The sequence below is a fragment of the Podarcis tiliguerta genome, assembly GCF_965153285.1.
Source record: "Podarcis tiliguerta genome assembly, chromosome: 14".
In the NCBI taxonomy this organism is placed as follows: Eukaryota; Metazoa; Chordata; class Lepidosauria; order Squamata; family Lacertidae; genus Podarcis; species Podarcis tiliguerta.
Genome location: NC_139547.1, coordinates 46,859,506 through 46,873,898, shown reverse-complemented (window position 1 = coordinate 46,873,898; position 14,393 = coordinate 46,859,506). Strand labels below are relative to the sequence as shown.

The window sequence follows — 14,393 nt, the reverse complement described above, 5'->3', positions numbered from 1 at the left end:
CCATGCCTAAGATAGTTGTTTAGCAAACCCTTTGAGGATTCTACTCTTAGCTGCCTTTTCATTTTGTGGACGTGGTTCTGTTTTTTTAAAAAATATTATTATTTATAAAATTTGCATACCACCCTATACTCGCAAGTCTCACTCAGAGCGGTTGCAACATAAAATCACAAAATACACAATAAAAACAAAAAACAACTAAGCAATCCCCGCTCCACAACACATTTTAACAGGGCATTGGACATCAACCAAAGACCTGGTAAAAGAGGAACGTTTTTGCCTGGTGTCTAAAGGTGTTTAATGAAGGCGCCAGGCGAACATCTCTGGGGAAAGCATTCCACAAACTTATCAAAATTGAAACTATCAAAGTTGCTTTGATTTCCTAAAAAGGGGTTGTATACACTTCTGGGCCTTATAGTCAAACAAAAATATGATGTATTGCTCAGTGCCTTTGCCCTAATCTGATTCTCCCCCTTCTATTTGCTACTTCCAAACTGTATGCATGCTTTTAAAAATTGAGTGTGTATTTCATCCCCTTGCTGCTGAATCTAGGTTTTTGTTAGGAGCCCGGACGGACCTTGTGTCAGACTCTTCCCTGGCACCTAATTCGTAACAGTTCATCTGGACAGAGAATGTAATTGCTTGGGGCTTTTGCAGTTTCAGGGAATGTAAAATAACCTTAATATTATTCACTTTGGTGTGTTAAAATCTGCGGTGATTCTCCTCTCCATCACTAACTTGGCAAGCAGCCCAGAACAGCCAGCTGGAGTTTCCTGAAAAGGTCAACATGATAAGCTGCCACCAGATACGAGAACAGGAAGTTATGTGCATGCAAGGACAATCGGTGTCTGGTTAATGTGGATAAAAATCTGGGCAAATAGCCCAGATCTCCCTGCACAGAAGACCCTCTGCGCTCGGGCTTAAGAGATTTCTGCTTTTGGCTTTGACTTGAAAATAAAATATCTAAGAAGTTTCTCCGTTGAAAGTCTTTTCGCTCGTATCCTTTTCAAGCCTGTACAAATGTTTTGCAGAATATTTTTTTTAAATCTCTATTTGGTGTATATATGGTGTTCTCCTTGTGTGGGACAGCCTGATTTCTGCTCTGTTATACCCACAGGGAAGGGAGAGTCAGCTGGTTCTGATTTTTGGCCCCAGCCTGTGAAAGCGCCCAGCTTAGAGCTGGCCAGTCTCCGATATGCTTTCCTTTCAATCCTGCTTTTCTCTCTCTCCCTGGGGTCCTTTCTTATCTGCTGCACGGCAGAAAGCTGCCTACAATTCCATATTTGTTCCAAAGAATACACAGTGCTACCTGGACCTCTTTTGAGTGCCCTGCTCAATTCTGCTGTTCATAAAGCAGTGATGGTGGGTGGTGCAAACTCCTTGCCTTTTCCATCACACGTCCTTGTGACTTTAGGGTGCATTGGAAGCCTCTGTGCAAGTACTCAAAGAACTGGGAAATGGGGAGTCGCTCAAGAGCCTCTATCCCTGCTCCCCAACCCAACCCTCACCCCGTCAACAGCCACTATTGCAAAAAGCAGCAGCAATCTCCAGAATGACTGAAATGACTTGGGGGCGGCGGACAGTGGCCTAGGATCTTGCCTGGCTCATTCCTTGCAGTACGGCCTCAGCACAGCAGCTTTCGAAAGGATCCCCGCCCTCAGTGTACAGGCACCAAAGCTGCTGTTAGCTGCAGGAGGCTGCACCATGAAACAGCGCGAATGTGCTGCCATCTTTTGCATGCATCCAACATGATTCTATGAGCGCAGAGCCGATTTGGTGGCGGCGGGAACAGCATCTGCTCCAGCTCTTTCATGCTCCATTATAAGCGAATACCTGTCCTCGCTGCTTTGATACTATGTGCCACTTCCCGTTGGAGGGAGGGAATTTGTACGTAGCAAATGCCACACGGTCTTGCGATTTCGTTGCGCTACACTTGCAACCTCAAATTGGCGAACAACTACAAATGTTGCATAGCTTTATCCGTCTACCGTTTTGTTTTTCCACAGAGCTCTGGCTCCCCCTACTGGAAAACCTTAACAAGGCCAAAATTATTTAATTTTTGCAAGGGCACGGAGAGCCACCAATTTAACTTCTTCTCTTTTCTGCTCCAGTTGCAACTGTGGTTGCTGAATTTTGCCACCATTTGAAATCTCTGCAAAACTTTGCCAGGTGTTATCTCATTTTTCCCTTTGACTAGGGTTTCTGGGTGTATTTATTTGCATGCCATGGTAAGCTGTGGTTAACTGTTTAGTATGTAAGTGCAGGGGACGCGGGTGGCACTGTGGGTTAAACCACAGAGCCTAGGGCTTGCAGATCAGAAGGTTGGCAGTTGGAATCCCTAGCAGTTCGAAAGCACATCAAAGTGCAAGTAGATAAATAGGTACCGCTCCGGCGGGAAGCTAAACAGCGTTTCTGTGCGCTGCTCTGGTTCGCCAGAAGCGGCTTAGTCATGCTGTACGCCTGCTCCCTCGGCCAATAAAGTGAGATGAGTGCCGCAACCCGAGTTGGTCACGACTGGACCTTATGGTCAGCAGTCCCTTTACCTTTACCTATGGAAGTGCAGAGCACTCCAGTTTTGCTCCTCTCGCCTAGGGAGCGGAAGCAAGCACCATGTTCCTTGGCTTGGTGTTATCGCCGATAGGGGATAGTGGTTTCTTTTGCTCTAAACCAGGGTTTCCCAGACTTGGGTCGCCAGTTGTTTTTGGACTACAATTCCCATCATCCATGACCAGTGGTACTGCTAGCTAGGAATGATGGGAGTTGTAGTCCAAAAACAGCTGGAGACCCAAGTTTGGGAAACCCTGCTCTAAAGAAACCATGACTGGTAAGTTGAGAACAAACCTTGCCTCCAGACTGTGGTTTGTTTCACCCTAACCAAACCACCATCTCTTCTTTTGGACATCATTAAGTCCCACGGATCATTGTTTTGTGCTCTTGATACATAGGAATAAAGGCAAATGCTCTGTGCATTCATGTATGGACATACTCAGAGTGATTTGATAAGAAGACTCTCTTTTCCCCACCACATTTTTAAAAAAACCTTGCAAACAATATTAATACAAAGAAGACTGCTGCCCCCACAAATATGGAAATCCTTTATTTAAAAAGAAACTTTACAAAATGGTGTAAGTACAAGGGTAATCTCTAGACCCTTCCAAAGTACACTGGGCAAGTTGGTGGGAATTTACAAAGCACCAGTTTGGGTGTAGGAAATTCTAAATAAGCTCATCTGTTGAATAGCGAATGCTATTGCTTTCGTAAATAAGTGTTGGCATTATTTATAAAATATCACTTCCCATACTGCAAGAAGCCAGTTTCAAGTAATATTCAAACTATCCCTTATACTTTCCTGCAGGTCTCATTCATGCTGGCCATTAAACCCACTTGTTTGCTGCGCAACAGCAGTGGGCCTCCCTGCAGGACTAATTTAAACCAGTTCTGCAATACTGATGAAATGGGATAAATCAGGTGCCAAAAGGGGCGGTCAGAGAGCGAGAAAAGCAGATTCTCTCTTACCTCCAACTTTCCAACAGTTACAAACATCGTCTTAAACAAGTGAATGCTTAAGGATGAGTAATGTGTATGAAAAAAGCAAGTGATTAACTTGAGGCGGTTGGGGCATTAGGACTGCTTCTGCCACAACATGCTTTGGGATATACAAGAACGTTCCCCTGAAGGACAGAGTTGCCCCTTGCAACTGCTAGCAAGCTGGGCAGAGGAACACTTGCAAATGGCTTAAGTGTAGCTGGCACAGAGCAGGCAAGTTTGTAAGCCCTTCCTATGTGCTATGCTTTCTGTCTCTGCCGTAATGGGATAACCGACCCCTCAAAGCAGAAGCGAGAAACTGAGAAACCCATGATTTTAAGCTGCAGGTAATCCTTTCAAGTGTTGCGCTGCTAAAAAAAAAAAAAGCCTGCAAGCTTGCTCCCTGCTGCACTACATTTCTACATGCATGGGACCCTTCCTTACATGACCAGCCATATATGAGCCATCTGCCATCACCTGGTGCCCTCCAGAATCCTGCTGCATTCCCTTCAATAGAATGGCCCTTTGTCGGTGCTCTATGGATTCTTGAACTCCAACTCCCATCAGGCTTGGCCAGAAGGCCAGGGATGATGGGAGATGCAGTCAGCTGGAGGCAACCATGCTCACTATCCCTGCTGCACTGGGTAGAGGGAAGGAAAACTCAGCCTGCTCTGCAGTTCATATGAAGAGGGTGGACTTGGCACAATGCTGGCCTGGGTTTAAACCACTCTGCCTTATCTAGGGATGCCACGGTACTTGCTTCTGATTTCGTCGCTGCAGGCAAAGCTGGTGTTTGGGGTGTACCCAGAATTGCTTTGGTGGGGCAGGGGGCGGGGTTCAGACCCAGGCTATGGGTTATAAGCGCAGCACCCCACCATAGCACCTCAGTAACAGAATGTTTGAAACGGTCCTCAGGACACACTTGTTAGTCCCTGAGCTGTCATCTGGAGTGATCCTAGTTCAAATACCTTTGCCAGGGGGGCAGGTGACCCTACAGGCTTTCAAAGCAGTCCAGCAACCACCTGGTGTTCAGTAGTTTTGAATGCCACCCGCCACTGACGGGAGCGAGGGGCTGGACGCGCTGGCAGGGCTCACGTCGTAGCCCAGCTTCTTCATGTCCTTGGTCACCACGTTGAAGGAGAGGGTGACGAAGCCTTGCGAGCGCACCCGGGTCACTGGAAAAAGACCAAGTGGAATGAAATGAAAAGCAGCAAGAGTTTATTTCACTCTTAAAATAAAATAAAAATAATTTATTACTTGTACCCCGCCCATCTGGCCGGGCCTCCCCAGCCAATCTGGGTAGCTCCCAACAGAATATTAAAGTAAAGGTAAAGGGATCCCTGACCATTAGGTCCAGTCGTGGCCGACTCTGGGGTTGCGGCGCTCATCTCGCTTTACTGGCCGAGGGAGCCGGCGTACAGCTTCTGGGTCATGTGGCCAGCATGACTAAGCTGCTTCTGGAGAACCAGAGCAGCGCACGGAAACGCCGTTTACCTTCCTGCCGGAGCGGTACCTATTTATCTACTTGCACTTTGACGTGGTTTCAAACTGTTAGGTTGGCAGGAGCAGGGACCGAGCAACGGGAGCTCACCCCGTTGCGGGGATTCGAACCGCCAACCTTCTGATCGGCAAGTCCTAGGCTCTGTGGTTTAACCCACAGTGCCACCTGCGTCCCAACAGGATATTAAAAACACGATAAAACATTAAAAACTTCCCTAAACATGACTGCCTTCAGATGTTTTCTAAAAGTCAGATAGTTGTTTATTTCCTTGACATCTGATGGAAGGGCGTTCCACAGGGCAGGTGCCACCACCAAGAAGGCCCTCTGCCTGGTTCCCTGTAACTTCCATTTCTCACAGGGATGGAACTGCCAGAAGGCCCTCGGCGCTGGACCTCAGTGTCTGGGTAGAACCATGGGGGTGGAGACGCTCCTTCAGGTATACTGGGCCGAGGCCGTTTAGGGCTTTAAAGGTCAGCACCAACACTTGTTTATTGCCTTGACATCTGCTGGGAGGGTGTTCCACAGGGCAGGTGCCACTACCGAGAAGGCCCTCTGCCTGGTTCCCTGTAACCTCACTTCTCACAGGGAGGGAACCGTGAGAAGGCCCTCAGAGCTGGACCTAAAGTGTCCGGACTGAACAATGAAGGTGGAGACGCTTCTTCAGGTCTACTGGGCCGAGGCCATAAAAAGGACATTAAGATCGAAGGGTGGTGGTTCGATGTCTGCTTTTCTGAATGCAGCTGCACTTGAAAATTCAGTGGGGGGGAGAGTAAGCGCTGCACATTCATCGCCACCCTACTAACACTGGACGTCTTCCCTTGGCAATGCTTATTTATTGGCAGATATAACGCAGCCTGCTTTGGAATCCCAGAATGGTAGAGTTGGAAGGGATCTCAAGGTTCATCTTGCCCAACCTGCTGCATATTTCTCCCCTGTACCACAAGAATTATCCTGTGACAACACCTTCTGCAGGAGGAGGAGCAGCCCTGACCATGAGCGCATCTTGAATCGGGGCAACGTTTCGAGCTTGGTCTTTGCCACTGCCCTTTAGGGGCCAGGCTCTGCCTCTGATTCCACCTCCGCAGGGCCGGGCCTGCAGATAACGTTCATCCCATCCAAGGGGGGGCGGTTCCCTCCCCAAGCACTTGCCTTCTCGGCCTTCTCCCTGCGCTACGACCTTGGGGTCCGTGAACTCTGGGCGTCTTCCCATAAGCCAGCTGGGAGAAAGAGAAAGTTCCTGGGTTGTCAAGGCAGCCTCACAGTTCCACTCAATCCGAATCCCCCCCCCCCCCCCCCCGTAACCTAAACCTGTCAAATGTTACTGCGGCCCCAAATCTCACAATCCCAGAATCTCTCCTACAAGTTCAACCAGCCACAAATGCTCCCAGACTTTGTTGGGAACCACATAGCTAGGTGCTTTGAACAAGGGGTGGAGACACTGAATCTCTGGAAGTGGTTAGAGCACAGCTCTTCTCATCGCTGACCACTGGCCTTGCAGGCCAGGGCTGATGGGAGCTGTAGTCTAACATTAATAATAATAATAATAATAATAATAATAATAATAATAATAATAATAATTTATTATTTATACCCCGCCCATCTGGCTGGGTTTCCCCATCCACATTGCCTAGAGGGTTACAGGTTCCCCACCCCAGTCTACAGTGAGTGGCAGGGTGGATAAAAACCCAATGATCTTTTTTAAAAAAATCAAATAAAAAAAATCGGTTTTTTAAATTTAAATTGGATTTCAAAAATAAAATGCTTTTGGGGGAAAATATCTTTCTAAAGATAGTTTTCTATTTAAGTTGCATTATAGTCCAGAGGCTATTTATCAGGAAATAAGGATTTGTTTTAAATTTTTCATGTGTGATAAAACTCACTTAAATTGTTTAACCACATCAGTTAACAAACATGGATACATATGCTATAATGTTATTGTTTTAGTTAAATAAACTGTTTAAATTGTTATTAAGGAAATGATTATTTTTCTCCTTCCAATAAAGTGCAGCAGAAAAGTTGTCCAAATATAAACAGTTAACTTATTGAACCTCACAATAATTTCATAATTATCTGTCTATGTATTTCTGATAGCATAACCAAATCAGTAATTTTTTTATATAACTGTAAAAACTGCTCTGAAAATTTATTATTCCAAAAATGAAGGCTTCCTCTGGTTGGAAATATTATTATACCAGCAAGAATGACTCTTTCCGTAAAAAAAAAAAAGATTTAAAACACGTCTTACTGGCTAGTGATTTAAATTGATTTGATTTAAATCAAATCCACCCTGATGAGAGTGGCAGCAGCTCTCCACTGTTTCAGATGGGGAAATTTCCCCAGTGTTACTTGGGGATGCCAAGGATTGAGTTTGCAAAGCCAGAGCCCTGCCATTAAACAATGACCCTTTGCTACCTTATTCTTACTAGGCCCCTGGCGAGTCTTCCTTTGCCACAGCTGGCAAACAGTTTGAACTCCCCCCTGTGCCTCGTCCCCAGCCCTGGACAACAGTGCGTTGTTTACAGTGTATGGGGATCGAGCCCCTCCTACCCAACACGCAGCGAAGAAAGTGTTAGCAGTTGTGTGCATGCAAGTGTGGTTAGGGAGAAGCTTCAAGCCGCTGGCAGGCTGTGCCAGGGGACAGTTTGTATAACTGTTTGGTTCAAATATCAAATTGCATAGGGCCCTCGTTTGCGTGGCTTGCTCCCTAAATATTAAATACTTTGCACAAAAAGGGCACCTATGTGCAACCAAGCTGTTACCGTATTTTTCGTCCTATAGGGCGCACCGGCCCATAGGACGCACCTCGTTTTTTTGGGGGGGGGGGTAAATGAAAAAAAAAAATTATTTTCCCCCCCAGCTGCGGCTGCCGCCCCAAGCCTTGCGGACACCCGCCAGAAGCAAGGGGAGTCCTCCAGAGGGCTCCCCGTGCTTTGGGCGGCAGGCTGCCGCCCCAAGCCTCGCGCGCTCGGCGGGACCTCCCGTCGGGCGCGCAAGGCTTGCGGACACTCGCCCGAAGCACGGGAGTCCTCCGGAGGGCTCCCCGTGCTTCGGGCGGCAAGCTGCCGCCCCAAGTCTCGCGCGCTCGGCGGGACCTCCCGTCGGGCGCGCAAGGCTTGCGGACACTCACCCGAAGCATGGGGAGTCCTCCGGAGGGCTCCCCATGCTTCGGGCGGCAGGCTGCTGCCTGCAAGCCTTGTGAGCCCATGGGAACTCCCGCAGGGCTTGCAAGGCTTGCAGATAGCTTCCGGAAGCCTGGAGAGCAAGAGGGGTCGGTGCGCACCGATGCCTCTCGCTCTCCAGGCTTCAGCGAAAGCCTGCATTCGCCCCATAGGACGCACACACATTTCCCCTTCATTTGTGGAGGGGAAAAAGTGCGTCCTATGGGGCGAAAAATACGGTACATTTGCAAGCCATCTAATCGGTGGCAGGGAGGTCATATTGCTACCCCAGTAGTCTAAGGGACAGCAGTGTGGACAAGTGAACCAAGTAAATTGAGATGATGCCCACTGGAGCCCAGTGCTTTTAAGACACGTATAAAAAAAACACTTCCCAGTAAATTTTCACCCACATCGTATGCATTCTTCAGTACCTTGTAAACTTCTGCAGCTTGGATGTCGATTCAGGAACGAACATTGGGATGGTCCTCCTGTGCCTGAAACAGAATTTAGGATATCCAAATCTGGGAGCTCAACCAATTAGAAAAGATCCAGAAAAGAAAGATTAAGAAAGTCAGGGCTTTCCGTGCCCCATCAAAGCCAAAAAACCTCACATACCCCTTGGGAGAAAGAAAAAGGATTTGATGTTTTGTGGAGTCAATAATGAACAAGGATGAAATAACATTGCAGTGACCCAGTGAGCAGGGGACTGGGACCTATTCTTGAAGGAAATAATGGTTATGTCATCTCAGTGACCCACCCACAATGGCTCTGCTGAGAGATCAGCTCCTCTTTGGCTGACTTCCCATAACCCAGCGGTAGCGTCCGTCTCATACTCTGGACGCTGGTTTTCAAGACTGCAAGAATATATTTGGCTACAATCTGGTGGAACGCTCTGTCACAAGAGACTAGGGCCCTGTGGGATTTGACATCTTTCCGCAGGGCCTGCAAGATGGAGCTATTCTGCCAGGCCTTTGGTTGGGGTTCAGTCTGACTCCCTCTCCCCTTTCATAAGAACTTGCATGAAAGTGGCCTCCCAATTTTTCTCACAGGCCCATATAAGTTCAGCACAAACAGTTGGGCCTGGTGAACATTTAAGGTCTCCAACCCTAATCTGCGGGTTGCCTTCCGATTGGATTTTATTCTGATCCTGATCTGATTTGAGGATGTATTTTAATTGATGGTCTGGTTTTATGTTAATGTATTACACATTAGATGTTAGCCACTCTGAGCCCGGCTTCGGCTGGGGAGGGCGGGATATAAATAAAATTATTATTATTATTATTACATCTTTTCCTCTCTCTTTTATAATTGTTATATATTGGAACCCAATAAAACTGTATTTTTTAAAAGAAGAAGAGTGCCACAGCTCAAGGCAAACATGTTCAAACTGAGTCAAGGAGTGTGATTAAGAACTCACCTCCCCGGGGTGAAAGGAATGTGAACTGCTCCATAGCCTCGGACCACGTCATTCCCAAAAAGATCAGGGCCGTACACGCTTATGACTATCTGAGGCCCTTGGGAGAAAAGAAAAGGTTCATCAACCTAAGCGTGCTGTGCTGGATTTGGTCCTCTTCCCATCTTGCTGGCTATTACCAGCATCCCACCATGTTTTCTGCACCAGCTGCAGGTGCGTGGATGAAGTTTGGTGGGAGAGCATCTCTGAAGTTGTATCACTTGGCTTCGGCGACTAATAATTCCTGCTGGGTAAACTGGTGGCCAGATGTCTCCCCACCCTCCTCCTGCCCCCAGGGCAAAGTAGCTCAGTGACACAAAGCAACAGGCTGGCCCGTTTTGTTTTGTATTATTTCTGGAGCTGTGACAGGTGTAAGGCCCTAGATTCATCAGCTGTTCCTTTGAGGCCAGGCGTCTTGGGTTGTAAGGGGAAGAAGACCACTTTGCCAAGCATGCTCAGTCTCAAGCCTTCTTAACAGGCATGGCTGAAAAGAAGCATAGCTGGTGGAATCACAGAATCGTGGAGTTGGAAGGGGTTCCCCAAAGGTCATCTAGTCCAACCCCCGGCATTGCAGGAAGGTTCCTCCCTCAGTGGATTCAGTTATTGGCAGTCTTGATGGAGAGGGAAGGACGCCCAAAATGTACCTATAAGCAGGACTCTCTTCTGCAGTCCCTCTTTGCCCTTCTCTGTAACTAGTAAAAGCAGAATAAGTAACCCAGCTACAGTGGTACCTCTGTGTTATGGTTCTAGGGGTTGCTCGTGCGTAAGTTGCCGCCACTCCTGGCTAGGTTACCTGGCTGAACCCTTTCTGTCTGGACAGCCTCAAGTTCCGTGGCTGCCTCAGTCGCTGGCAGAATCCGTCAGTGGGCGTTTCTTGAACCTCTTCCAGCATAAAAGCTGTTTGACGCCCAGTCTCCTCCTACTCTCCCTGCGCGGAAGTCTTCTGCGCAGAGAGGGTGTGGGCAGCGGAGTACCCGTACTCTCTCCGCTGGTCTCCGGCGAGGAGTCCTGGAGCCTCCTCTCCGATTCCCCCATCTGGCCCCCTTCTCCACTGGTGTTACACTGATTTCCTTCCACAGCGGATGGGCTGCCTCTCTCCCTACTGGGACCCCCTCCGGCATCCCTCTGGAGCCTTCTCTCCGCCTCCAGCTCCGATGGCAGTTCCCTGACACTCTGGATGCAAACGGGATCTGTTCCGGAGCTCTGTTCGCATCCTGAAGCGAACGCAACCCGCGTCTGCGCGTGCTGCGATTCGCCGCCTCTGCACATGCACGTGACGTCATTTTGAGCATCTGCGCATGCGCAAGTGGCGAAACCCGGAAGTTCCATTACTTTCGGGTCGCCGCGGAGCACAACCTGAAAACGCTCAACCTGAAGCATATTCAACCCGAGGTATGACTGTATTTCTTAAGTGTTAAAAGGCACTAAGTTTTCAGCACTTGCAGCAAGCACCGAATTCAGCTTTGCTTGGTGCCGAATTTCGGTTGCCTCACTGCAGAATTCTGAGATCTTTTTCAGGACAGAACCGCCCCCTTCCCTTCCCATTTTATTAAGCAGAAGGGATCGAAAGGCCTGATCCAGCCATTCTGACTTTCCTTTCAGAAACCCGAAGCCTCGCTAAGGGCTACTAGAATCCTCCATATCTGTTGTATTCCAAATCTCTCTTCTAACATGCATGCACCAAACTTGGGAGACGGGCCAGAGCACCTCAACCGCCCTTTTCCTGTTGGTGGTTTTCAAGCTCCAAGACCCTCTTGCTTCACTTTACTTACAGCCAAAGGGATTCGTGCTCTTGAAGGTGATGTCAATGGGGAAATTCCACACCAGGTCTTGCGGGGCGACTCTGTTTTTAGAAGTGATCTGCGAGATTCCTTCTTCCAAACCCTATAAGGAAAAGGGAAGGTGGAGTCAGACCTTTTCTTTTCACATGGTATTTCCATTCTGATTTTGGAAGAAGGTTCCAAAGATCAGAGGAACACAACCACAGGTCTTCCTGAAAAACTGAATAGGTTCACAAAAACAGCATGAGACTGACAGAAAACAGAAATGGCCACAACTCCATCCAGGTGAAGAAGTAACAGAGTCAGTGGCGTAGCGTGGGGGGTGCAGGGGGGGCCGGCCGCACCGGGCGCAACATCTGGGGGGGGGGGGCGCTTGCACTCACAGCTCTCTGCCCCTACCTGGCTCACTCACTCTCTCTCACTGCAGTGCTGGCTGTGCGAATCCGATCCGAGCCGCCGGGTCGCCGCCCACTGTGGAGGGGAGGGTGCCAGGCATGCGGTGCGGTGTGGAGAGAGAGCGAGGGACTATCTGGGGGAGGGACAGTGCAGCGGGGGGGGGGGGCGCAAATTACTTGCCTTGCCCCGGGTGCTGACAACCCACGCTACGCCACTGAACAGAGTGCAGAAACCAGAGGTACTACCCAATCCCTGAGCTAGGGAAATGAGGTGCTGGGGGGGGGGGGGAGGCAGGAAAGATTCTGGTATTCAACAGGTTTAGCAAGGCACATCTTTTGGATTACAGTGCTACCTTGTTTTGAGTCCACCTCGTCGTGCGTCCATTTTGTCAAATGTCTGCAGCAAACCTGGAAGTCTGGAACGGGTTACTTGCTGCTTGCGCATGTGCAGAAGCGCAAACTGCTCTGTGTGTGTGTGCGCAGAACGGCTCTTTGCCGTGCGTCCTTTTCGTCTAGCATCCGGGCCTCCGGAACGGATCCCGATCGCAAAACAAGGTACGACTGTATATCTATTTGGTCTAGCATCCTTCTTCCCAAGTCGAGCAGCCGGAGGCCTCTGGGGAAATTACAAGGACCTGAACCTGTCTGCTTGCCTCTTGAATTTGGCAATCAAAGGTAGACCCTGATAACGGATATCCTGTTTCACTGTTGCAGATGCCGATTTGTTTTCTGTGGCTTCAAAGCACAGCAAAGCAAAATGGATGGATTCGATGCAAGTGGTCCAGAAAAACCGCTGGGCTTGTGGTTAAGGAAGGAGCAAGATGACTGGAGAAAGACTTACTGAAGTAGGGGCCCAGTCGTAACCGTACACGAAGCAGTACTTGCAGTAGAGGTCGTCAAACTCCGGGAACTGAAAATGAAAAAAAAAGAAGTGCTTTGCATCTTTCCATGCATCTCCCTATACTCATCCTGATGTGTGGGGGTTTGCTGAATGCAGCGCTTGTGCCGGGGCTGCCATGCATTGAAAAGCTGCAGCAGCAGCTTTCGCCATGATAGTGCAATGATTGGGAAGCTTGTTTCACTTTTCCTCAGGCCAGACAATGCTACCAGCACTCTTTAAATGGAAAACGAGCTCCAGCTTAAGGACGCCAGCGGGGTGGGCGGGCAAAGAACTGGGAAACCTACAGACATACCTGCTGACACCTCAAAATCACTCCCCCCCTTTCCCATGCAAGGTTCTTCGCCCTTTCACATCTGCACTCTAAGGCACAAATCCAACCGGTCAAGCTTCCCTTGCTGTTCTGATATTTTGTCATGAGAGGGTTTCATGCAAGTACCATTTATACCTATAGGCTATATGCAAGGATGACAACGTCCGCCTATTGCTGCACCTGTGGGATTTGTGCCTGCCCCGCAGCTAATTGACGCACAGAAGCAAGAGAAGCTGGCATTTCTAATTACAGGCATAGGTGGTGAAAACCCAATGCAATACCCCACCCCAACCTGATTTCTATGAGCAGCTGCACCTGTTGGGTTTCTGCCTGCTTGCAATAGGAAGATGGAAGCCCGGGGAGAAAACACAGCCAGGCTCTCTCTTTCTGTGAAAGGCACAACAGCAGGGTGAGTGGAAAACGGGGCGCGGGAGTAAAGAAAGCTCGCACCCCCCTCTGTCCGACTTGGTTCCGCCCATGGCCTGGGGGTACAGAACAGGCGGGAGATACCACGGCGACGGCCTGGAGGGGTGATGCAGACAAAGAACGCGTTTTCCCTCTCTAGCCCGGCCCCCCGTTTCTCCAGAGAGGCAAAAGCAGCCCCTGCACGCCCCCGGCTCACCTGCGCGCTCTCGATCTGCCCATTGACCATGAGAAGGAAGACGGTGGGGCTAGAGGCGGCCGCCATCGGAGCCTCGCAGGCGCCGGGAGAGGGCCCGTTGCTAAAGGCCGCGTCTCTGGCCCTCCTTAGCAACGGCGGACGGCGCGGCGCGTGGGCCAATCTTCGTTCCGCGACGCCTTTTCGAAACGCGAAGGGGCGGGGCCGAGGCTGCCCTAGAACCTTGGGTTGCTGAATCGGAAGCCGCTTGGGAGGGAGGACTCCGCTCTCGGTCGCAAGGCGATGCTGATGCGCTATGAATGAAATAGCGCCTATTAGCATAGCATGGAGCAGGCATAGGCAACCTCCGGCCCTCCAGATGTTTGAGACTACAATTCCCATCATCCCTTACCACTGGTCCTGTTAGCTAGGGATGATGGGAATTGTAGTCGCAAACATCTAGAAGGCCAGAGTTTGCCCACGCCTGGCGTAGTGTTATTCATTGCAGCGGTTGCAAAGCAGCAACAAAAACAGCAATAATAATAATAATAATAATAATAAGTTATAGAATAATAAACATAGTAAATTAGAACGATAATGTGCTTTTATTGTGATAGTAAAGGTAAAAGGACCCCTTTACTCTGGGGTTGCGGCGCTCAGCTCGCTTTATTGGCCGAGGGAGCAGGCGTACAGCTTCCGGGTCATGTGGCCACCATGACTAAGCTGCTTCTGGTGAACCAGAGCAGCGCACGGAAACGCTGTTTACCTTTCCAT

The 14,393-nt window shown here is 49.3% G+C and overlaps 1 protein-coding gene across 3 annotated transcripts; it reads right to left on the bottom strand.

Annotated features, from left to right (window-relative positions):
* Positions 1-3,066: 3,066 nt before the first annotated feature.
* B9D1 (B9 domain containing 1) lies at positions 3,067-13,820 on the bottom strand. Of its 3 annotated transcripts, XR_014504929.1 has the most exons (8): positions 13,644-13,803; positions 12,652-12,720; positions 11,407-11,518; positions 9,599-9,695; positions 8,613-8,675; positions 6,173-6,240; positions 3,193-4,697; positions 3,067-3,161 (listed from the first exon to the last, which is right to left on the bottom strand). XR_014504929.1 is itself a non-coding variant. In XM_083413771.1 (7 exons), exons 1-7 carry the CDS (start codon positions 13,707-13,709, stop codon positions 4,552-4,554), a joined length of 621 nt encoding a protein of 206 aa, XP_083269897.1. In that variant the 5' UTR covers positions 13,710-13,820; the 3' UTR covers positions 3,067-4,551. The 3 variants fall into 3 exon arrangements, 2 of the variants coding, with proteins under 2 accessions (XP_083269897.1, XP_083269898.1); XM_083413771.1 differs by having other exon boundaries at positions 3,067-4,697; positions 13,644-13,820; XM_083413772.1 differs by lacking the exon at positions 6,173-6,240 and having other exon boundaries at positions 3,067-4,697; positions 13,644-13,804.
* Positions 13,821-14,393: the final 573 nt, after the last annotated feature.

Coding starts and splice junctions, on each gene's coding strand:
- B9D1 (XM_083413771.1), bottom strand. CDS start 13,709: ATGGCGGCCGCCTCTAGCCCCACCGTCTTCCTTCTCATGGTCAATGGG. Junction 8,676..9,598: donor ATTCCTTTCACCCCGGGGAG/GTGAGTTCTTAA, acceptor ATTCTGTTTCAG/GCACAGGAGGACCATCCCAA. Junction 6,241..8,612: donor AAGCTGCAGAAGTTTACAAG/GTACTGAAGAAT, acceptor TCTTTCTCCCAG/CTGGCTTATGGGAAGACGCC.